The sequence below is a fragment of the Oryzias latipes genome, chromosome 10 (assembly GCF_053564925.1).
Source record: "Oryzias latipes strain Hd-rR chromosome 10, Olatipes_Hd-rR_3.1".
In the NCBI taxonomy this organism is placed as follows: domain Eukaryota; kingdom Metazoa; phylum Chordata; class Actinopteri; order Beloniformes; family Adrianichthyidae; genus Oryzias; species Oryzias latipes.
In genome coordinates this window covers 18,849,297-18,874,470 of record NC_136246.1, presented here as the reverse complement: position 1 = coordinate 18,874,470, position 25,174 = coordinate 18,849,297, and the positions used below count along the sequence as shown (strand labels likewise).

Below are 25,174 nucleotides of genomic sequence, written 5' to 3'. Positions count from 1 at the left end.
AAAAGATCCCCACAAGAAAAACACTGGCTCAGGCAGGCTGGTCAAAAAAAAATAGTTTTGCCATTGTCTTGCAGCTCGCAGATCAAGTGGTTTAGTTTTCCAGTAATGTCAGTCAAGAATGCAAGTTCAGATTCACAATGTTCATATTCACCATATTCAACAGACATCTCCTCCAATAGCACCTTAAAAATCCTGTGCTGTTTTGCTTTGCAGCTGAGGTTGTTTACGATTTTCAGAATAAGAGTCATTATATGTCCAGAGCCAATCACTTCTGCACATAAGGCCTGCTGGTGAATGACGCAGCAGTAATGCAGACATTTTGGAAAGTCTGGGTCAGCTTTACAGTGAGTGATGAAACCTGTTTGTCTATTGATCATAGCAGGAGTCCCATCTGCAGTCACTGCTACCAGCTTTTCTAATTGTACCTTTTTCTGCACAAAAACTCCTTCACCGTGTTATACATTTCAACTCCTCTTGTAGTTGTCTGTTAGGGCAGATGTGTCAGGAGTTCTTCTCTTGTGGAAACCAAAAGCTATGCTGTACTGTTGCCGTCCACAGACTCATCACACTGGACGTTAACCACCTGCACTTTGCAAGATCCCGGTCCAGCTAATTGGCCAAGTTATCAGACATAGCTGACACTCATCTAGACATTGTAGTGGAAATTGAATGAGTTCTATTGTTCTCATCCTTAGGGACAGTGATAGCAATTATCATCATTGCTTGAATTTTTTTCATGCTATATGCAAAAGTCTTTGTCCCTTAAGGCAACAGATTACAGCCCCCCCCCCAGGCTGCTGTCGTATTAACAATAGCTTGGAGCTCCAGAATGGACAAGAAAAAACGACGAGAATGGCTCGAGCAGGGCGTTGCTCACGGGGCGGTCGCTCGTGCCAGGCGGTCGCACGTGCTCGGGCCCGCTAAATGCTACTTGTAGCTTTAATTTTTATTGCACCACTAATTAGGGCCCGAGCACGGAGTGCAAGGACCCTATTGTAATTCGAATGTTTATTAGGGCCCGAGCACGGAGTGCAAGGACCCTATTGTAATTCGAATGTTTATTATTATTATTATTATTATTCTACCGGAAGAGTCGCCTTTTTGAGGCCTTTAACATACCCCAAAACTCACCAAATTTGGCACACACATCAGGAGTCGCGAAAAATTTCGTATTTTATAGGAGATTGGCATGGGCGCACAAAAACGGCTCGATAGCGCCACCTACAGTGACGTTTGTCCCGACGCCCCGCATACGCTTTAACGTACAAGCTTGATTTTTACAGGGCATGTTCTTCAGATGGAGACTTACAAAAAAGTCTGAAAGGACCCACCTGTCACTCGCACAGGAAGTCTGATATATTGAGGTCAATATGTCATTTTTGCTCTATTTTGGACATTTGCAGGCCTCGCTCTAGAACGAACTCCTCCTAGAGATTTGTGAATAATGACTACAAACTTTGGTTTTGTAAACTAGACACATGTCCGATGTTAAATTGCGAAGCTTTTAAGTTTTTACGGTTGTTTGTGACCGTGGCGGCGCGTAGAAATTCGACGTTGTTTCGAAAACACGCCATGAAAAGAAAAATGGCCATTACTCAGCCATGCATAATCCAATCTGATCCAAAATTGATATGCATGATTGTAGTCTGACTCTGAACACATCTGCAGTGAAAAAATCTGGAAAAAGTGTAGCGCCACCTGCTGGCAAGTGGAAATGACATGTTAGACTTGGAGCATCACTGCTCCAAGTAGGATGAGCCGACACACCTGAAAATGACGTCCACCTGTTGAAAAGCCATTGAAGTTTACTCTGACAAAAAACCATAACTTTCAATGCGGGGGTGTGGTCGTGACAGAGCGGCAAAGTTGGGCATCTCGCTATGCACACAAAAGTTGCTCTCACGTGCACATTCCTTGTCCAATCTCACTGAAATTCAATGGATATGATGAAGCTTCTATTCTGAACCCATGGATATGACAATCTTGGACGAGCTCTATAGCGCCACCTAGTTATTGCATTGGGCACATTCTGCCCTGTATTTTCTCTTTGCTTTGTCCGATGTGCATGAAATTAAAACTGGAGATACTCAGAAGGGTCCTCTCTCATCATGTAAAGTTTCATGGGTGTACACCTGACGGTGCCTGCGTAACAGGAAGTGGTCGATTATGTGCACCCAAATAATAGAAATTTATTATAAATCAGCCGTTTGTCTCAGGAAGCTGAGATTTCAGAATTAGATGCCTTTAATAACCTCCAGCTTTGATATGTAACACTATAGGGTCTACGAGAAACTTCATCACTTGATTTTTTTAATGAAATTTTGGACTGAACAAAGATTTTTAGCATAAATTCTGTTTAGGTTATCAGCACCAAGAATTCAACTTTCATAGGCATTTATGTGCTACTGCTTCCTAAAAAAATTCAGAATGATTGAAGTTACAGGTGACATCTTAGAGAGCATTACATCCAAAAAGGTCCGAAAACGTCTTTTTAGGCAAAACTGCAAACACCTATTTTTTTGCATAACTTATCTTTCAAATATCAGCACAACAAAATTAAAAACGGTAGGGATCTGTGTTTGCTGCCTTCCATATTTTTTTCAGACTTAAAAGTGTAACAGATGATTTATAAAAAATCCTTTTCATCCAAAAACCTGTGTTAAATCTGTCTAGACTCCAAACAAACATTTTTTTATGGTAACTTATGTTTCAACAATCGACACCAATTTTCACAGACCTAAAGCTGAACATGTCCCATAGCTCCCTGAATATTTTCATAGATATAAAATGAACTGGTCATTCTAACATCTGGCATTCTAACATCTAACATCTTACATGTCAAAGCCTCTCTCAGCCTGGCTCTGCTGAAGGAGTCGTGTTACAACCCCGCCCCCTCCTGCTGGGACCCCTGCTATGTAAATTAGCAAGCAGTGAACAGAGAGATGAGGAGTAAGAATGGCCATTATTCAGGCATGCATAATCCAAAGACAGCCAGTTAAACACTGAAAGACATATTTTTTCGGTATGTCTTTCATACATCTTTAGTATTAAAAACTCTCCAAGATGAATGTGCCTGACTCCACCTGCAGGTGGATCACAGACTTCCTGACGGACAGACAGCAGTATGTGAGGCTGGGGAAGCTCGTCTCAGATACTCGGACCACAAGCACCGGATCCCCCCAGGGCTGTGTCCTTTCACCCCTGTTACTCTCCCTGTACACAAACAGCTGCACAGCTGGTCACCTGTCTGTCAAACTCCTGAAGTTGGCTGACGACACCACACTCATCGGCCTCATCTCTGACGGAGATGAGTCGGCCTACAGGAGTGAAATAGCCAGGCTGGTGTCATAGTGCAGCGCTAACAACCTGGAGCTTAATGCTCTGAAGACAGTGGAGATGACAGTGGACTTCAGGAAGGCCCCAGCCCCCCTCCCCCCTGTCATCCTCTGTGACTCCCCGGTGACCTCTGTGGAGTCCTTCTGCTTCCTGGGAACCATCATCAGCCAGGACCTCAAGTGGGAGCAGAACATCAGCTCCATCACTAAGAAGGTCCAGCAGAGGATGTACTTCCTGAGGCAGCTGAAGAAGTTTCACCTCCCTGAAAAGATGCTGGTAGACTTTTACACCGCCATCATCGAATCCACCCTCACGTCCTCCATCACAGTCTGGTTCGCTGCGGCCACGGCCAGAGACAAGGCCAAGCTGCAACGCGTCATCCACTCAGCAGAGAAGGTGATCGGCTGCCACCTCCCGTCTCTCCAGGAGCTGCACATCTCCAGGACCTGGAGGCGGGCAGCCAGGATTGTAGCCAACCCCTCTCATCCAGGACATAATCTCTTTCGGCCCCTCCCTTCTGGCAAGAGGCTCCGGTCCATAAGGACCAGGACCTCGCGCCACAAGAACAGCTTCTTCCCCACTGCAGCCAGCCTGCTGAACAGAACCCCAACTCCCCCAGGTGACCCCCCCCTCCCCCCCCGCCCACCAAAGGACTGTCGGTGCCACTTACAGGCCCCACCATCCCAGCCCATCTGTGCTCCCACTTTAATTCACCTTACTCTACTGTATATAGTGTGTTGTTGTTGTTAACTTAATTTTTAACTTATTCTTAATTGCACTATACACCAAGTCAAATTCCTCGTTTTGTAAAGTGCGCTCTACTGAACCTGGCAATAAAACTTTTTCTGATTCCTGATTCTGATTCTGATTCTATTAATCATTGTTTTTTATTCATTCAAAATGCAATTAAATCAATATTTTATCTTTTTCCTTTTTCTTTTTTTTTTATCTCTTATATCCTTTTTTATAATCAATGTTTGAACTTCTTTTCCTTTCTATTGTCATGGTTTCAGTTTGTTGTCTTGTTTTTCGCTTTAGTTCTTGTTCTGTCTTGTTTGGTTCTGTTTCCTGTTTTATTTTGAAAGGTTTCCTGTCTTGTCATGTTTCTTGAGTTTTACTTCCTTTGGTCCCCATCTGCCCTAATCGTGTTCACCTGTGTCTTGTCTGCCCTGTCTGTATATAAGTCTTGTCTCTGCCTTCCTCCTGTGCTGGTCCATTAACTTCTGCTCATGTTGATCACGTCTTCTTGTCTGGCGTCCATGTCCCTTGCCATGCCACAGTAAGTTTTTGTTTTTAGTTTTGTCATCCTGCTCTGCAGCGCTTTTTGTTAGTTAAATAAACCCACTTGCCCTGAACCCGTTTGCCTCCCGTCTCTGCGCCTGGGTCCTACCTGCTCTCGAGCCTCCCCCCCACACGACATCTATACATCCAATGAAATTAAACTACAAATCAACAAACACAACTGATAACAAATGTCTCTAAAAAATGATGTGTATATTTGCAGAACCTTAAAAACACCAAACAAATAACAAATGCTTCCCAATTAAAGCACAAAAAATGGAACACAAAATGTAAAACCCAAGTTAGAAATTGCAATTTGAAAAAGATACTTTTTTCAGCAGCTTTTCAAAATCAATCACCAATTCTACTCTTCTGTGGATGAAACAAAGAACTCCAGAACAATGAAGCCATTTCTCTAAGTCTCTCTCACCTTCAGTTTTAAACAAGGTCTGTGAAAATCCACCATACATTGGTCACATGAACTCAGAGACCTGCTAAAAGTGCACAATTGTAAAAGCTCTTTTATATAGACAACTGTTTGTTTGCTTAGAGCTCTAAATATAAAAAAAATGCTTTTCTATCACCTAGACACAGATGGAGAACCATATCAACTGGATTAATAACAGGGTGGCATGTTTAGACAACATGAAGCTGTCCATCACATTTTTGACCTAAACATGTAAACACATCCTTGGCTCTGCGGTTAGGAAATGGTATTTGGGAATCTCTTTATACCAGGAGCCAGCCTGGCCATTGGAACATCGCCACAGTGCCCATCCAGACTGGGACAGCAACGGGGTCCACTTCAGAGCCGTGAGCTGCTGTGTTTAACTCCAGCTGTCCCAGCAAGGTAGACAACTGCAGCAACATCCACTGACCAAGCTGACAAGCCCTGGCAGAAAAGATCCCCACAAGAAAAACACTGGCTCAGGCAGGCTGGTCAAAAAAAATAGTTTTGCCATTGTCTTGCAGCTCGCAGATCAAGTGGTTTAGTTTTCCAGTAATGTCAGTCAAGAATGCAAGTTCAGATTCACAATGTTCATATTCACCATATTCAACAGACATCTCCTCCAATAGCACCTTAAAAATCCTGTGCTGTTTAGCTTTCCAGCTGAGGTTGTTTACGATTTTCAGAATAAGAGTCATTATATGTCCAGAGCCAATCACTTCTGCACATAAGGCCTGCTGGTGAATGACGCAGCAGTAATGCAGACATTTTGGAAAGTCTGGGTCAGCTTTACAGTGAGTGATGAAACCTGTTTGTCTATTGATCATAGCAGGAGTCCCATCTGCAGTCACTGCTACCAGCTTTTCTAATTGTACCTTTTTCTGCACAAAAACTCCTTCACCGTGTTATACATTTCAACTCCTCTTGTAGTTGTCTGTTAGGGCAGATGTGTCAGGAGTTCTTCTCTTGTGGAAACCAAAAGCTATGCTGTACTGTTGCCGTCCACAGACTCATCACACTGGACGTTAACCACCTGCACTTTGCAAGATCCCGGTCCAGCTAATTGGCCAAGTTATCAGACATAGCTGACACTCATCTAGACATTGTAGTGGAAATTGAATGAGTTCTATTGTTCTCATCCTTAGGGACAGTGATAGCAATTATCATCATTGCTTGAATTTTTTTCATGCTATATGCAAAAGTCTTTGTCCCTTAAGGCAACAGATTACAGCCCCCCCCCCCCCCCCCAGGCTGCTGTCGTATTAACAATAGCTTGGAGCTCCAGAATGGACAAGAAAAAACGACGAGAATGGCTCGAGCAGGGCGTTGCTCACGGGGCGGTCGCTCGTGCCATGCGGTCGCACGTGCTCGGGCCCGCTAAATGCTACTTGTAGCTTTAATTATTATTATTATTATTATTCTACCGGAAGAGTCGCCTTTTTGAGGCCTTTAACATACCCCAAAACTCACCAAATTTGGCACACACATCAGGAGTCGCGAAAAATTTCGTATTTTATAGGAGATTGGCATGGGCGCACAAAAACGGCTCGATAGCGCCACCTACAGTGACTTTTGTCCCGACGCCCCGCATACGCTTTAACGTACAAGCTTGATTTTTACAGGGCATGTTCTTCAGATGGAGACTTACAAAAAAGTCTGAAAGGACCCACCTGTCACTCGCACAGGAAGTCTGATATATTGAGGTCAATATGTCATTTTTGCTTCATTTTGGACATTTGCAGGCCTCGCTCTAGAACGAACTCCTCCTAGAGATTTTGGAGTAATGACTTCAAACTTTGGTTGTGTAAACTAGACACATGTCCGATGTTAAATTGCGAAGCTTTTAAGTTTTTATGGATGTTTGTGACCATGGCGGCGCGTCAAAATTGGAGGTCGTTTCGAAAACACGCCATGAAAAGAAAAATGGCCATTACTCAGCCATGCAAAATCCAATCTGATCCAAAATTGATATGCATGATTGTAGTCTGACTCTGAACACATCTGCAGTGAAAAAATCTGGAAAAAGTGTAGCGCCACCTGCTGGCAAGAGGAAATGACATGTTTTACTTGGAGCATCACTACTCCGAGTAGGATGAGCCGACACACCTCAAAATGACGTCCACCTGTTGAAAAGCCATTGAAGTTTACTCTGACAAAAAACCATAACTTTCAATGCGGGGGTGTGGTCGTGACAGAGCGGCAAAGTTGGGCATCTCGCTATGCACACAAAAGTTGCTCTCACGTGCACATTCCTTGTCCAATCTCACTGAAATTCAATGGATATGATGAAGCTTCTATTCTGAACCCATGGATATGACAATCTTGGACGAGCTCTATAGCGCCACCTAGTTATTGCATGGGGCACATTCTGCCCTGTATTTTCTCTTTGCTTTGTCCGATGTGCATGAAATTAAAACTGGAGATACTCAGAAGGGTCTTCTCTCATCATGTAAAGTTTCATGGGTGTACACCTGACGGTGCCTGCGTAACAGGAAGTGGTCGATTATGTGCACCCAAATAATAGAAATTTATTATAAATCAGCCGTTTGTCTCAGGAAGCTGAGATTTCAGAATTAGATGCCTTTAATAACCTCCAGCTTTGATATGTAACACTATAGGGTCTACGAGAAACTTCATCACTTGATTTTTTTAATGAAATTTTGGACTGAACAAAGATTTTTAGCATAAATTATGTTTAGGTTATCAGCACCAAGAATTCAACTTTCATAGGCATTTATGTGCTACTGCTTCCTAAAAAAATTCAGAATTATTGAAGTTACAGGTGAACTTTTATTCAACATTTCATCCAAAAAGGTCCGAAAACGTCTTTTTAGGCAAAACTGCAAACACCTATTTTTTTGCATAACTTATCTTTCAAATATCAGCACAAAAAAATTAAAAACGGTAGGGATCTGTGTTTGCTGCCTTCCATATTTTTTTCAGACTTAAAAGTGTAACAGATGATTTATAAAAAATCCTTTTTCATCCAAAAACCTGTGTTAAATCTGTCTAGACTCCAAACAAACATTTTTTTATGGTAACTTATGTTTCAACAATCGACACCAATTTTCACAGACCTATAGCTAAACATGTCCCATAGCTACCTGAATATTTTCATAGATATAAAATGAACTGGTCATTCTAACATCTGGCATTCTAACATCTAACATCTTACATGTCAAAGCCTCTCTCAGCCTGGCTCTGCTGAAGGAGTCGTGTTACAACCCCGCCCCCTCCTGCTGGGACCCCTGCTATGTAAATTAGCAAGCAGTGAACAGAGAGATGAGAAGTAAGAATGGCCATTACTCAGGCATGCATAATCCAAAGACAGCCAGTTAAACACTGAAAGACATATTTTTTCGGTATGTCTTTCATACATCTTTAGTATTAAAAACTCTCCAAGATGAATGTGCCTGACTCCACCTGCAGGTGGATCACAGACTTCCTGACGGACAGACAGCAGTATGTGAGGCTGGGGAAGCTCGTCTCAGATACTCGGACCACAAGCACCGGATCCCCCCAGGGCTGTGTCCTTTCACCCCTGTTACTCTCCCTGTACACAAACAGCTGCACAGCTGGTCACCTGTCTGTCAAACTCCTGAAGTTTGCTGACGACACCACACTCATCGGCCTCATCTCTGACGGAGATGAGTCGGCCTACAGGAGTGAAATAGCCAGGCTGGTGTCATAGTGCAGCGCTAACAACCTGGAGCTTAATGCTCTGAAGACAGTGGAGATGACAGTGGACTTCAGGAAGGCCCCAGCCCCCCTCCCCCCTGTCATCCTCTGTGACTCCCCGGTGACCTCTGTGGAGTCCTTCTGCTTCCTGGGAACCATCATCAGCCAGGACCTCAAGTGGGAGCAGAACATCAGCTCCATCACTAAGAAGGTCCAGCAGAGGATGTACTTCCTGAGGCAGCTGAAGAAGTTTCACCTCCCTGAAAAGATGCTGGTAGACTTTTACACCGCCATCATCGAATCCACCCTCACGTCCTCCATCACAGTCTGGTTCGCTGCGGCCACGGCCAGAGACAAGGCCAAGCTGCAACGCGTCATCCACTCAGCAGAGAAGGTGATCGGCTGCCACCTCCCGTCTCTCCAGGAGCTGCACATCTCCAGGACCTGGAGGCGGGCAGCCAGGATTGTAGCCAACCCCTCTCATCCAGGACATAATCTCTTTCGGCCCCTCCCTTCTGGCAAGAGGCTCCGGTCCATCAGGACCAGGACCTCGCGCCACAAGAACAGCTTCTTCCCCACTGCAGCCAGCCTGCTGAACAGAACCCCAACTCCCCCAGGTGACCCCCCCCCCCCCACCCACCCACCAAAGGACTGTCGGTGCCACTTACAGGCCCCACCATCCCAGCCCATCTGTGCTCCCACTTTAATTCACCTTACTCTACTGTATATAGTGTGTTGTTGTTGTTAACTTAATTTTTAACTTATTCTTAATTGCACTATACACCAAGTCAAATTCCTCGTTTTGTAAAGTGCGCTCTACTGAACCTGGCAATAAAACTTTTTCTGATTCCTGATTCTGATTCTGATTCTATTAATCATTGTTTTTTATTCATTCAAAATGCAATTAAATCAATATTTTATTTTTTTTCTTTTCCTTTTTCTTTTTTTATCTCTTATATCCTTTTTTATAATCAATGTTTGAACTTCTTTTCCTTTCTATTGTCATGGTTTCAGTTTGTTGTCTTTTTTTTCGCTTTAGTTCTTGTTCTGTCTTGTTTGGTTCTGTTTCCTGTTTTATTTTGAAAGGTTTCCTGTCTTGTCATGTTTCTTGAGTTTTACTTCCTTTGGTCCCCATCTGCCCTAATCGTGTTCACCTGTGTCTTGTCTGCCCTGTCTGTATATAAGTCTTGTCTCTGCCTTCCTCCTGTGCTGGTCCATTAACTTCTGCTCATGTTGATCACGTCTTCTTGTCTGGCGTCCATGTCCCTTGCCAAGCCACAGTAAGTTTTTGTTTTTAGTTTTGTCATCCTGCTCTGCAGCGCTTTTTGTTAGTTAAATAAACCCACTTGCCCTGAACCCGTTTGCCTCCCGTCTCTGCGCCTGGGTCCTACCTGCTCTCGAGCCTCCCCCCCACACGACATATATACATCCAATGAAATTAAACTACAAATCAACAAACACAACTGATAACAAATGTCTCTAAAAAATGATGTGTATATTTGCAGAACCTTAAAAACACCAAACAAATAACAAATGCTTCCCAATTAAAGCACAAAAAATGGAACACAAAATGTAAAACCCAAGTTAGAAATTGCAATTTGAAAAAGATACTTTTTTCAGCAGCTTTTCAAAATCAATCACCAATTCTACACTTCTGTGGATGAAACAAAGAACTCCAGAACAATGAAGCCATTTCTCTAAGTCTCTCTCACCTTCAGTTTTAAACAAGGTCTGTGAAAATCCACCATACATTGGTCACATGAACTCAGAGACCTGCTAAAAGTGCACAATTGTAAAAGCTCTTTTATATAGACAACTGTTTGTTTGCTTAGAGCTCTAAATATAAAAAAAAATGCTTTTCTATCACCTAGACACAGATGGAGAACCATATCAACTGGATTAATAACAGGGTGGCATGTTTAGACAACATGAAGCTGTCCATCACATTTTTGACCTAAACATGTAAACACATCCTTGGCTCTGCGGTTAGGAAATGGTATTTGGGAATCTCTTTATACCAGGAGCCAGCCTGGCCATTGGAACATCGCCACAGTGCCCATCCAGACTGGGACAGCAACGGGGTCCACTTCAGAGCCGTGAGCTGCTGTGTTTAACTCCAGCTGTCCCAGCAAGGGAGACAACTGCAGCAACATCCACTGACCAAGCTGACAAGCCCTGGCAGAAAAGATCCCCACAAGAAAAACACTGGCTCAGGCAGGCTGGTCAAAAAAAAATAGTTTTGCCATTGTCTTGCAGCTCGCAGATCAAGTGGTTTAGTTTTCCAGTAATGTCAGTCAAGAATGCAAGTTCAGATTCACAATGTTCATATTCACCATATTCAACAGACATCTCCACCAATAGCACCTTAAAAATCCTGTGCTGTTTAGCTTTGCAGCTGAGGTTGTTTACGATTTTCAGAATAAGAGTCATTATATGTCCAGAGCCAATCACTTCTGCACATAAGGCCTGCTGGTGAATGACGCAGCAGTAATGCAGACATTTTGGAAAGTCTGGGTCAGCTTTACAGTGAGTGATGAAACCTGTTTGTCTATTGATCATAGCAGGAGTCCCATCTGCAGTCACTGCTACCAGCTTTTCTAATTGTACCTTTTTCTGCACAAAAACTCCTTCACCGTGTTATACATTTCAACTCCTCTTGTAGTTGTCTGTTAGGGCAGATGTGTCAGGAGTTCTTCTCTTGTGGAAACCAAAAGCTATGCTGTACTGTTGCCGTCCACAGACTCATCACACTGGACGTTAACCACCTGCACTTTGCAAGATCCCGGTCCAGCTAATTGGCCAAGTTATCAGACATAGCTGACACTCATCTAGACATTGTAGTGGAAATTGAATGAGTTCTATTGTTCTCATCCTTAGGGACAGTGATAGCAATTATCATCATTGCTTGAATTTTTTTCATGCTATATGCAAAAGTCTTTGTCCCTTAAGGCAACAGATTACAGCCCCCCCCCCCCCCCCCCCCCAGGCTGCTGTCGTATTAACAATAGCTTGGAGCTCCAGAATGGACAAGAAAAAACGACGAGAATGGCTCGAGCAGGGCGTTGCTCACGGGGCGGTCGCTCGTGCCAGGCGGTCGCACGTGCTCGGGCCCGCTAAATGCTACTTGTAGCTTTAATTTTTGGTTGGGGTTATATGGGGCTGTAAGCTAGTGGGAGAGAGTGTAAACAGACAGGTGATGTGAAGTGGCCGTAGGCTTACTGTGCACCAACAGTTCCGCCCACAACTAAGAGGATAATTTCTAATGAACTACAGCCGCTCTGCAGAAACTATGTCCTAGAAAATGACACTTTTTTTTTTTAAATTTAGCCTAAAAATGGCATAATTATAATTAAAAGACCATTGGAAATGCTTTTAAAATAGATCAAAAGCTGATTGAAGTAGGACTTTTATGGACAGGTTCAAAGTTGTTCAAACAAATTAGAGGGCATTTCTGTTGAGAATAAAAACAGAATTAAAGAAAAAAAGTTGGTTTGCTGCTATCACCTCTGATGGGAAGAGTTAAACCAAGAAGACAAAGAGAAATGGGAGGGATAAACAAAAACGCCAGTCCTTTACACACCCCTATTTGGCATCCTCTGCACAAGTTCACTTCTCTTTCTTCCTCCTCTGTCCTCCGTTGACAGGTTGCTATCAACCAGTTTTATTCGCACACATGGCTACAGAGAAGCTTAATGAAAAAACAACATATACTGTAAACACACACTCGGTGTTGCAGAGCTCTCGCTGAGTGCGCACTGTTGTGGCCGGCTATCCTTAAACGCATTGACTATTTCTTCTTAGTGATTTGTGTTTTGAATCTGTACAACATGCATCAAAGCAGTTCACATGGATGCAAAATGTGTTTAGTTTGCTAATTATCTCAGATAACCTAGGAGAACACCAAACACTTTCACAAGTCCCACAGGACATGGCAGATATGTGCTGATGTGGAAACATGCACCATCAGAAGCCTTACTGAAAAATTAAAGATTTACAATACAACTTTTGACCAAGAAAAAGAGCTGGAGGCTCAACAGTTTCATTATTACACCATCAGTGTCATTCACAATTAAAATTAAATTGAAAAAAGAAAATTCTTTTACATTTACAAAGCCAATTGCAGCTCAAAACTAGCTTGTTTATAAAGATGGGACAAAGTACAGAAACTCAGAACTGAGCTTTTTATAAAGTAAAGGCTAAAAAAAACGTCAGAAACAAAACAATAAAGATAACAAAAATGACATCTTCCAAATATCAACAGCTTGCTAATATATGTGTATAAAGATTTTTTTTAAATCTGAAGAAGTTAAAAGGATAGCTTACAGACATGAACTTACAGACATGAACCAAAGCAAAGACTAAAAACAGTGTGAGACGGGAAAGATATGCATGCATGCCCTCAGGCAGCAAAGCCTTGTAAATAAACAAATGTCCCATGGAAATCCCAGCACAGGCTTTCCAACGGGACATTTGTAAGATCACATCTGACAGTTGTCTTTATGTTTATGAATCCCAGCTGCGATAAGAAATCCGAGTTAATTACATGTAATGAAAATAACTTTCCAGCATTTTAAAACAGCCCAGAACCTCAGAGTCATCTTTTTTTTCCCTGCCTGTTAATTAAAAATTAGTGAATCTGTTTTGAAACAACTGACACTGCCTTCCAACCATGTCATTTATTGCAGCTGGTGAGACTGCAGCTCTGAATATTTGAGTAAGAAAAAAACACATTACCTTTACTCAAATCAAGGTTCCACAATACAAGACGCTGTGTTTGAAACCACACTTCTAGAGGAAAATACCTAGCATGCAATGTTTTAAAACAGAAATAACTAAAGCACTTTGTCTTCAGTTTTCATCCTCTTACAGTGACGTTCAAAGAAGTGATGAAACACACAAAGTAAACATGCAGCTTTTTCAAAATCAGCATGGATCCCATTCAGTGTGAACATGATTATCAAAAATGTAACAAAATCTAATTCCCAAAATGCATTTTGCATTTAAAAAGAACAAATTGTGTATTTGTAAGCTTCCAAGTGCTTTTCTTGCACATGTACATCTCCAACAGATTAGGAGAGCATACATGAATCATTACCTTGAGAAATGTTTTATATTTCTTGAAATGAAAATCAGCTGACTAAATGATCAACATTTTTCTCATGATGTGACGAATGCTTGATGGTAAACTGGAATGAAATTCAAACATATCTTGATGTCAACACAACTAAGGTAACTCAGGCAATACAGAGGGGGAAATTGCTCAGCCAGTGAGAATGAGCTGCAGGAGAATTTTCCACCACGAGCAGCAGCTGACTGTTTGTCTGGGAGTCTGACTGGCTCTAAACCCGGGGTTCAACCTGCCGACTTCCTACAAGGTGGATTATGCCTGCTGGCAAATGCTCAGCTGCTCGCTGAGTGCGTGAAGGGCGGAGCGTGCGCGCTCGTACGCATACATTTCCACAGATAAACACACACATGCGCGCGCATTTACGCACAATGATGAAGGTAATCGCGATTCGTCTGTCTTTTTTCTTTTTTTCTTTTGTGAGGGGGAAGTAAGCTCTTGTGTTGTGCCAACGCAACTCACATCTCTGAATCTGTTCCAGGATCTGTCCTTGTTGTACTGAGCCCCGGTGCCCAACCATTTGTCGTTACTGATACCGGAGACTGCTGTTTCTCTTCCCAGCAAGACAGCCACGACAGGTAGGAGACAGAAAAGCATTTTCTGAAAGCAAAAAGAAAGATGATAAAAGAAAATCGAAGCAACTCTGAGGGTGAAAGACTCGGCGAGGATGCTCCTGGTCCAAAGTGGAGGAAAAGTGAGCGCTTTAAAAGAAGAAGAAGTTAGTAAAGCCACTTCCTGTGACTGCGTGTGAAGTGATCATTACATCAAACTGCGGATCCTCCTTTTAATCGGATTATAAACACTGGAGAGTTGTTACAGCAGCAGATGGGGCACAGCCAAACGATTAGCTTCCCTCCCACCAATTTTGGGGAAAAAAAGCAATTAACGCAGACGGAGGCGCAACTGCAGTCCCCACGGAGCTTTGTCTGTTTTCTGCCGCTTTCTCTCACAAACGACAGCAGCACCCTAAAGTCTGAGAGAGTTGACTTTGATTCCAAATGGAATGTTTCTTTGCCAAATACCGACAGCTGCTGCGATAATCCACAACTTACCTTAACCGTTGGTGCGCGCGTTGGTGCGTAATTCCTATTACAAAGAAAATAAGTCCACGACGGCACCCGGTAGCGCCCCGACAGCACTGACGGCAAAGCGGAGCAACGAGAGAGAGAGAACCAGGAGCTTTCTCCTCCTCCTCTTCCTCCTCCTCCTCTCCGGTCATTAGACACCGCCCCCTTTCCCTCTCCTTTCGCCACCAACCATGTCATTGATTTGAGGCTGGGGATCTTTTTTTCTTCTTTTCTTCACACTGGGGTCCCAGCAGGATTTGGCTGCCATGTACAAGCTGTGTTCTGCGTGTAGAAACACTTTTCAGTTTAGTCACAGGCATAAATCGTTGAAGTAGCTCCTTAAGCTCTGCTGCTGAGTTTAAGGAGAGTGTCAGCACCATGGACAGGGCAAACAGCATTGAACCCCTATCTACAAACAACAAAACCCCTTTCAGTATATCATGTTTATTATTTTTTTTAAAACTGAAAGTTAAATTATTATTATTATTATTATTATTATTATTATTATTATTATTATTATTATTATTAGTAGTAGTAGTAGTAGTAGTAGTAGTAGTAGTAGTAGTAGTAGTAGTAGTAGTAGTAGTAGTAGTAGTAGTAGTAGTATTTTAATCTGTCATTTCTGTTGACTTTTTTTTCCTTTTTGGGTCAGTATGTGATGTGCCTGTTTATATGTTTGTGCTTAGAATGTTATAGAAATCTCTTTTTTCTCTGCAACCTCTTTTTCCTGAAATACATGCGTTAAATGTTTCTTTTTATTTGGGGGGTCAGAAAAATACTGAGACATTAAAAAATATCAATATGTGAAGCCATAGTTTTTTTTGGCTTCTCAGTGAAGTTGAACACAGATATGAAGAAAAGTTGACCACAGGTTAACCTCTTCCTGAGTGCCTGAGGTACTGTTGGTAGAAGAGAATAAAAAAATACCAATCACGTGCATACAAGCACAATGGAGTGCATACATGCAGCAAGCCAAACATGCATGAACAAATAAATGATTGTGATTTAAAAGATGATTCCAATCCATAAGAAACACAGTTTCTTTACCAAAACTTTGCGGGGAAAAAAGAGTACTGGCATTTGACATAAACCCCCACCACCTAAAAGATGGAAAATTAAGTTAATATTTAATATTACAGCATGTGGTGCATGTGGCATTTTGGTCTTAAGAGCAAAAATGTCTTATTAAACGTCTTCAAATTCAATTCAATGCATTTTTATTTGTAAACCAAAATTCACAACAACAGTTGTCTCAATGGGCCTCGTACGGGTAATTGTAAAGTAAACGTATAATCAAAAGGATCATAAATGCATAGAATTAGATAGGATAATACCAAACTTTAAGTAAACAGACTAAACTAAATTGGGCATCCGCTGCCCTTAGACCCTCCTTCGCGGGTCATGCATGCATGACATATTCAGTCATAAAACACTGTGTGCTTCCCTAACATTTTAACATTCTTAATATCCATTTACTGTGATTTCTGAGATTTTCCCAGATAAAAAAAATGCATCCATCCATTCTAAACTTAACATTCACAGAAATATTTCAAATGTCAAGCTTTTATTTTGCAGTTCAAACATGACAAGACTCTTGCTCTCCATAAGAACTTTTCTCATGTGTGTGTGCCAAATTTGGACTGTGGACCAAATGTGAAGTACTGTGTAAATGGCTGAATTAAAAAGTCAAGTAAGCAGCTTATAAACTAAAGGATTACCAGACACTTCTGTCTGACATTTAGGGGCTCTAATAATACATTTTGATGCTGGATAGTGAATGTAACCCAAGTTAAATGACATGCTGACATTTACGTCATATGTATTTAGTGTTCAGGACTGAAGCCGGTATGGAGAATTAAAGGGCACTTTTTTTTAGCTATCAAAGCTTGAGTTTGAATTCTTTTGAACTTTTACTTTTGGTTCAGCTCAAAGGAGACTTTAAAGTGAGAGTGATACCAAAGATGCATGTGCAGAGAGGGAAAAAAATCTGCAAGAAGACATTGCATCAAATATGCTCCCAAAAAAGCGGAGCCGTGGATTGAGAAAGAAAAGTAAGAAATTATTACATATCCTTTAGTTACTAACCACAAAACATTACCTCCATTATCAAATGTTATGTGAAGGAAGCGGTTTACCTTGAGTTTGTGGACAGTTAAAGTCTTGAAATTAAAAAATAAAATATGTAGGGCATCAAATTAACACCTACCAACCTGTCAAATGAGGTTTAAAATTCAAATGGCTATGTACAATTACAGACTGTTGTTCATTTTTTGGCATATCTACGGGGGCCCAGAAGGGTCACAACACAACACATTAACTTTACACACAACACATTAACTTTACACACAACACATTAACTTTACACACAACACATTAACTTAACACACAACACATTAACTTAACACACAACACATTAACTTAACACACAACACATTAACTCACAACACAACACAATAACTCACAACACATTAACTCACAACACAACACCTTAACTTTACACACAACACATTAACTTTACATACAACACAATAACTTTACACACAACACATTAACTTTACACACAACACATTAACTTAACACACAACACATTAACTCACAACACAACACATTAACTCACAACACAACACATTAACTCACAACACAACACATTAACTCACAACACAATAACTCACAACACATTAACTCATGGCCCAGAAGGGTCACAACACAACACATTAACTTACCTCACAACACTTTAACTCACAACGGAAGTAAAGCACCAATGGAAGTGCTTTTATTCTGAAATTTCCACTAGGCTGAGCGGCTAACCAGTGAGCTGTGGAGGGAGCATGATTTTTCTACAAGAGAAGATAGTAGCAGTGTTGCTAGATTGGGCGGTTTTGGTTCTAAATTTGCGGGTAAAAATGGCTTTGGTTTGCATAATTTGGGCGGTTTTAGGGTCGGTTCGGCGGGTTTTTCCCTTCATGAATATATAATAGCGGACTACGTTAGGCCGTATGGCTGTTGAACTTCTATGTACTGAAGCTCAGTGAACGCACCAGGCAGAGACGCTTAAGGGGCTCTGTCATTTAACCTGTTGTTGGGGGGATGCAACGCCCCGCCTCTTAGAAATTGTGTTCTTTAAAGCGTGACACTGCGGCTGCGTGTAGGAGGAGATACCAGCTAAAGTTATGGTCTGATCGCTACATGGATCGGTGTCTGTGTTTATCGATCCTTTTATTATTAGTCTGAACTATCTTTTATTTTGAAAAATCATCGGATCGGGTGCTAAATCAGTCTAGTACGGGGAAAACTCAATGAAAGCTGTGTATTCTTCTTTCTCCTGATCTAATAAAAGGAGGACAGTATTGAATATTTCTTCAGCGGACCGGCCTTCTTTCATTAATTTTCTTAACCCGCTCTATCCCCGCTATATGCGGCTCTTTCTTCCGTGTGCAAGGCCGGAGCGTGCCGACTATCGTGTCAACCTATGATGACCGTATTTTGCGTTCTCTGTGTAGGATCCACTGGAGGAGCGCTGGGGGAAACAACTCTCAGCTGCAGAGGATGTGAACAGGTGAACAGGTAGAGAGGAAAAGCAGGTAGAGAGGCGGGGGAGGGGCTTTGGCTTCAAACTGTCAGAGAGATGCAAACATGGCGTCAGATTTAGATGCAGCTTTCACTGCAGGAGTTGAAGCAGAGACTTTCCCTGGGATGATCTTATGATCTCAAACATGGAAACATGATTACCAAGTAGAACTCTCCAAAATACTAAACCCCATCTCTCCATATTCTTGGTGTCTAGTGTTGCGGAGTGGGTGTGTGTGTGTGTGTGTGTTTGTTTGTGTGTGTGTTGGGGACCGCACGCGCCTGTGTGAGAGGAGGGAGCGCAAGAAAGGAGAGGAGAGGAGCGCCCGTGCAGGACAGAGAGGGGTGTGAGAGCGGAGGGAGGAGTGTGCGTTCATATTGTGTGTGTTTAGAGGAAGGAGAAACGTAATAAAGAGAAAGTTTCTGGCAACACTGCTGCTAGCTGCTCCTTTAGAAAAATCATGGTCCTTCCACAGCTCACTGTGACATTACTTTCTGTTAGGCAGTTAGCCGCTCAAATTTCAGAATAAAAGCACCTCAATTGCTGCTTTACTTCCGTTGTGAGTTAAAGTGTTGTGAGGTAAGTTAATGTGTTGCGTTGTGACCCTTCTGGGCCATGAGTTAATGTGTTGTGTTGTGAGTTAATGTGTTGTGAGTTATTGTGTTATGTTGTGAGTTATTGTCTTGTGTTGTGAGTTATTGTGTTGTGTTGTGAGTTAATGTGTTGTGTTGTGAGTTAATGTGTTGTGTTGTGAGTTAATGTGTTGTGTGTAAAGTTAGTGTGTTGTGTGTAAAGTTAATGTGTTGTGTGTAAAGTTAATGTGTTGTGTGTAAAGTTAATGTGTTGTGTTGTGACCCTTCTGGGCCACCGTACATATCCCTTCAAGGGTCACCACAGCAAATCAGCTTTCACTGATGCGCATAGGTGGTTTGGCAGAGATTTTTGCGCCAGATAAACTTTCTGACAAAACCTTTTTTTGTCTGAGTTTGGAACGGCACAGTGAGACTCAGTCTTGGGCCCACTTGAGGCTGCATAGTTAGGCAGTAGCACAAAGGACTTGCCCACAGTGGATGAAGCTCATTGTGCCCCCTGGAAAATAAACTCTGGTTTCCCATGCGCCAGTCCTACACACAGCCAACGGAGTCATCCAGCCTCTAAGTACAACTGCAAACTGTAGTTTGGCAAAAAAAAATATTTTTGCTTCATCTTGTCTTATGGGTTTAGGTGTAATCATGACATTTCCTTTGAACAATTCTCTTTGACACTTCATATATGCATCAGCTTTATGCTCATTTTTCTATAACTCTCCATTTAGAGGGCTAAATATAGGGGCAGGGAAAAGCCGTAGGGGAAGTGGAAGAATTCAGATTCAAACAGAGAAAAAGAAGATTTTTATTGGCTTCCTTGTCACGAGTGGTTGGTGTTCACCCAAGAATATTTCTACCGTGGGAACTGTTGGGTCTACCCCAATAAATAAATAAATAAATAAATAAATGAAGTATTAGAAAAAAAAAGATAAACCTGAGGTAGAAATCCATGACATTGTACAATTCCCCCCTCTCTTGCTGAAAAATAATACTATACTGTATGTATACACGCACATAGCATTTCCAGTGAAGGCCCACTAAGGGGATCTCTGCGAAACAAATCACAAGAGAATGTTTGGGAAGCCCATTATAATACATATCAGAACTTACTGAGATAAACTAAAGAGAAGCAGGAATCTTGCAGAAAGCAGGAATTTCAGATATTGTTAATACAGATGGTGGAATTGAAAGGCAGACAGTGCAGTTAGAGGAATAAAAATGATAAAGCAAGACTAAACCTGGTGTACATTATTGTGTGTGGGAGCGTTTTAGAGACAAGTGAGAAAGACACGAGAATGCACAAGTGTGCAAATGATGTTTGAAAGTGAGCAGAGGGGTGTGATGGACTGTGTCTTAATGAGCTTCCCATGCGAAACTTGAGCATGACAACTTCAGTTTTAGTTGACTGCCTCTGCAGATAGGCTCTGTCAGTCTGCCTGAGTATGGACCACATCCGCCATTCAGATGATACCTGCTCATGTAAATGTAAGTAATGACTTTTTGTTTTAGCATGTCCTATCATGCAAGGTGGAAAAAAAACATTTCTGTCACACAACTCACACATCTCTGTTTGATCCTCTCGGGGGGCATGCATAAATCCAATTACACATCTGTCTTTCCACATAAAAGACAATCATCACTGAGCATGAAACACACAGGCAAATAGGATAAATAGCATAAGTGTCTTGCCATCCTGACAGATGTTTTCTTTTTACGCCTCTCCCTGATCGTTTCTTCATCAAGGACTTCAGTGACAGTAAACACTACATGGTTTTTGACAAGTCCAATCTAAAAAAAGCACTAATCTCATATCCCAATAATGAGATAATTTTCAACATGCAAAGAAATTCAAATATCATAGTTATGGGTGTATTCTTTTAGTAACAGCCTTCAGCTGGCTTTGATGTGTCTTTCTCTGTCATTCAGGCACTCCTGCATTTCTCAGCCACCTTCTTCAAAGCCAAAAGAGGCATGTCTCTTGCTAATATGTCCCTTTATACCTGTGTGAAAAGTTTATTAAAACTTTAAAAAAGTTTAAAGATCATGACACATTTTGTTGAACTGAGAAACAAAAGAAAAAAGAAAAAAATGCTTTTGAGCTCATTTATCTTGTTCACTGCATGAATAGAGCTTTTCAAAAGTCGTGACGATTTTCACGACGTTGACAATGTTTCATCTTAAAGTGAATTTTTGGTTTTCCCCTGTTGTCAACCTAAATACAATTCCCTACAATGATAACTATGGATAAGAAAAAATTGGGTCAATAAAATATGTTTGTTATTGTAAAAACTCATTTGCATAAATTGCAGGATAAAGTTCCATTTAAAAAATTTCAATTCAACAATATGCTTTTGGTTCGACGTTCCAACTGTTACATAGGAAAATGACAGTGTTGAGACATTCAATACAGAATCAATAAAGTTACCATTTGTTTCGAGGATTTCTCTATATGGCACCAAGATGGTAGAAACAGAGAATACTGAACCGAAAGAAAATAATTTTTTGTTGCACATATTTACATTATTTACAAGATCTTTGCTCTATTAATATTAAAGTATTTACAGGCAAATCAACAAACACTGGATTCATATTTCGTCTTTTAAAATGACTTTTTGATTTTCTTGGTAACTTTACCTACTATGGCAAATGTTGCACAGAGGTCGGTGTTATCATCAGAGAACAGAGTAAGAATAGGAAATAAAAGTCAACCTGGAGGGAGACAGGGAGCCTGGACGCCCCCCAAACAGACAGACGGGACATGTTGACCACATGAGGAGAGCCCAGGACAGTCGGTACATCAAAAGCTTGTCTGATAAGTTTGAGGTGTGGCTGTAGCTTTGAAGCAATTGCACAAAGTGGTGTTGATTCAAGGAGGTTTTAAGCTATTTTATTAAACAGACAGTAGTTTATAATTATTATTATTGTTATTACTATTTATTTAAAGTTCATATATTTAAACTTTTTACTGGATTTTCTTACGAAAAGGCGAAAAAGTTTTTGTTGAAAGATATATAATATTTTACAATTAGGAAAACTTTCTAAATTTGTTGTCAAAAACAATTCCAGTTAGATGCTAATCCTTTACCTTTGTTTGATACATTATGTATTAGAGTTATAGTATATATAATAATGGTTTTATGTAGAAAAATAATTATATAAGTGTACAGAATATTATATATATGCTGAAGGACGTCTATTTAATATTGATGTCTTTCAATTTCTTGGTGGGGTTGGCAATGCAATTTAGTAGTCATCCCTCCTTATTCAGAAGGATACAGCAGGCAACAGCTCAAAAGGAGTGACTGGAAATTGGAAATGTACCCCGTGTGCTGCTACTTTCTGAGAAAAAAACCACAGGCACAACTCCATTAACACTGGAAGCAAAATAATTTGAAAAGACGCTCAAAGCTGCATGTTCCACTTGCAAAACGATAGGACTTTTTGGGTATTTAGTAACATTTGCTGTTAAAAAAAATTTGAATCAACCATTCGTGTCACTAATTTGAATTATGGCTTCATCAAGAAGTAAGGAACGGTTTCTTTACACCTTTTATCTGTGAACCATGTTTTTGGAGAACTACAAAGTTTTAAGTCAACAACTGTATTGCAAATGATGCTGTAAAGAGGTAAGAATAAGACAATCACCTTTTTGCATTTGTAGCACTACAGTCTATTTTTTTTTCCTATAAATCTTGTAAAAGTGACATTTCCAGTGAACCAATTCAACATTGGCAAAACCAAAAGAAATCCTTTTCAAAAGTCAACTAAGTACAACCTGACATCAACACAGGGCCTCCCACCAAAAAAACAAAGAGTCTTAGGAGTAAGGCCTTGTCTTTTTGCTGTTATTTGTTAAATTGGAGACTTTGGTAATTTCATTCTTTGGAAATCGCTGCTTAGATTGAAACCTGGCCTTTTCTCTTTAATAAAAAAAATCCTTTTTATTGGTTAAGCAACTGAAACCAAAGCTCCTCCAGGCAAATATTTATTTTAAATATCTGTATTTTATGTCATAGAATTAATTGAAAAAGTGAATATTCTTAAATAACATTATTGTCTTTTTTGATGACATTTTTCACAGTTAAAAGTAGTGTTCACATACAGGAATTTGGTAGTTTGTCCCAAATATTGGTTTAAAAAATGCAACTTCCTTCAATTGATTAGATCTAACTGAACTTGTGACTTTGACAAGTCGAAAATTCATATTTCTTTAAATATTTGTACTGCGGTAGGGGGGTAAATTTAATCTGAAACATTAAAGACCATATTTATGAAATCCTTAGTTGTGGATTGACTGAAACTGTGTCTGTGCACAAAAATTACATCTAATAAATGTTAAGGATGGTGCCTTTTGCCCCATTATATTTGTTTCAGGATTGCTGTCTTGCACTCCACCATGAGAGTCATCGCCATGCAGGAGCAGCTGAGGAAAGGCCTGCAGCCATAGCATCAGCTGGAAGTGATAAATACACACCTTGGTGAGCCCATGTTTGTTCCAGAGAACAATGATAATTGCAAAACTTTCTTTTATTAGTAAGGTTATTTTTTTTCCATTCTATAGCCGGTCTTTTGCTTTTTTCATTTGTTGTCTGAGATGGATGTGGCCTTGGTTCTGGAGAACTGCCTGTTTGACACAAGTGGCATAGATAGAAATTCAACAGAAAAATGTACAAAACTGAACAACAACAAAAACTTTACATCACTCTATTTTTCAGGGTTTGTTCACCATCTCTTTGATGTAACTGAATGCTCCTATTTTGTGGAAACATTTGGCCAGGGTGGTGATGCCCAATCCTCTTTTGGGAAATAAATAAAGCAGGGCATATAGATTGCTTCTGCTTATGAAAATACGAATGGTCTCTATATATAAAATATATTTTGGGTTATGTAAATGTAAATCTCTTGAATCTAAGTTGACTTTTATATTCCATTTCCATCCGCTTTCGTTTTTATAACATCAAAAGAAAAAAGGGATCTAGTGTTAGTCATTTAATTAAAAATGTGGGCTATTGAAAGCTTGGAGCTTCCACTGATTTTATTAACAAAGTGAAAACAAAATTACTTTACTTTTATTTTATTGCTGTACTTGGGAGATCCCTCTGGTTATTTTGGTGTGTGAGCTGATAGAATTGGGCTTGGGAAATGTGCTTCCACAGTAGTTTTTTAGTAAATAAGGCTTTGTAATTTTGGATATTTGAAAAACAACAGTAAATATTTTCTGCTCTTATCTACAGGATTGAGAAATTTGAGATGACTCATTAAAAGCTATGGCGTATTTCACCAATGCTTTGAACAAACTGAATGTAACGGCAGTTGGCAGTTTAATTATAATGCACATACACAAAAGAACATTTTCTGTCATTTACACTGAATCATTTTCACAAAGGTGTCTCCACCAAATGATGCAGATGGTGCAAGAAGTGAATTAATGACTTGACTGTTTCCAGTGCAGCTGGACACAGTGGACACTCCATTTCTGGAAAATTAACTCCAGCAGGTTCTTCTCTTATGCACTCAAATCTATTTAGAGGAATTTTAAACATTGGAGAAAAGGTGAGCACTGCCTTTGCTCAACAGTAGCTGGGACAAGAACCAGCAACCTTGAAGGGAATTCAACAAGTTCAGCAGATGGAAAAGAGCGCACAGATATATGAAAATACATGTAAACCTGTAAGTCTTCTTCAGCCTCTGCTGCAGGGCTCTACATTTGTCCAAAAAACCAGAGGTGGATGAGTGTGAGTTCACCTTCAGACTGCAGAAAATGATTGTTTCTCTGTTAAGAAACAATCATTCCTCAACTGCCAGTTGAGGAAAAAACAACAGGATATGCACACAAAAAAATCAGAGAAATCCAAAAGGTCCTCCCCCTCCAGGCTGTAATAGATTTCAGAGTAGATCTGAGTTCCACCAGAGCAAACAGCCCAATCCTAATTCAAACAAATCAGACACATAATTACAGATCATCGGAGAATAAAATAGACTGCAGCAGAAAAATGGTTTACTTTCTCCTGATGATGGTTCACAGCTCAGTTTTCAAACCTTTTTCATAAATGAATCTGAAGACTGAAAACTTATGTATATAAA

The 25,174-nt window shown here is 40.6% G+C and overlaps 1 protein-coding gene across 1 annotated transcript in view; it reads right to left on the bottom strand.

Moving 5' to 3' along the window:
* spock1 (SPARC (osteonectin), cwcv and kazal like domains proteoglycan 1) overlaps positions 1-15,148 on the bottom strand; it is a 140,056-nt gene extending 124,908 nt beyond the window's left edge. The window contains exons 1-2 of the mRNA XM_078953592.1: positions 14,921-15,148; positions 14,331-14,468 (exon numbers count right to left, since the gene is read on the bottom strand). Of these exons, the coding sequence (XP_078809718.1) occupies positions 14,331-14,468; positions 14,921-15,133 (351 nt within the window). The 5' untranslated portion in view covers positions 15,134-15,148. The remainder of the gene's footprint in view (positions 1-14,330; positions 14,469-14,920) is intronic.
* Between the last annotated feature and the right edge of the window lie 10,026 nt (positions 15,149-25,174).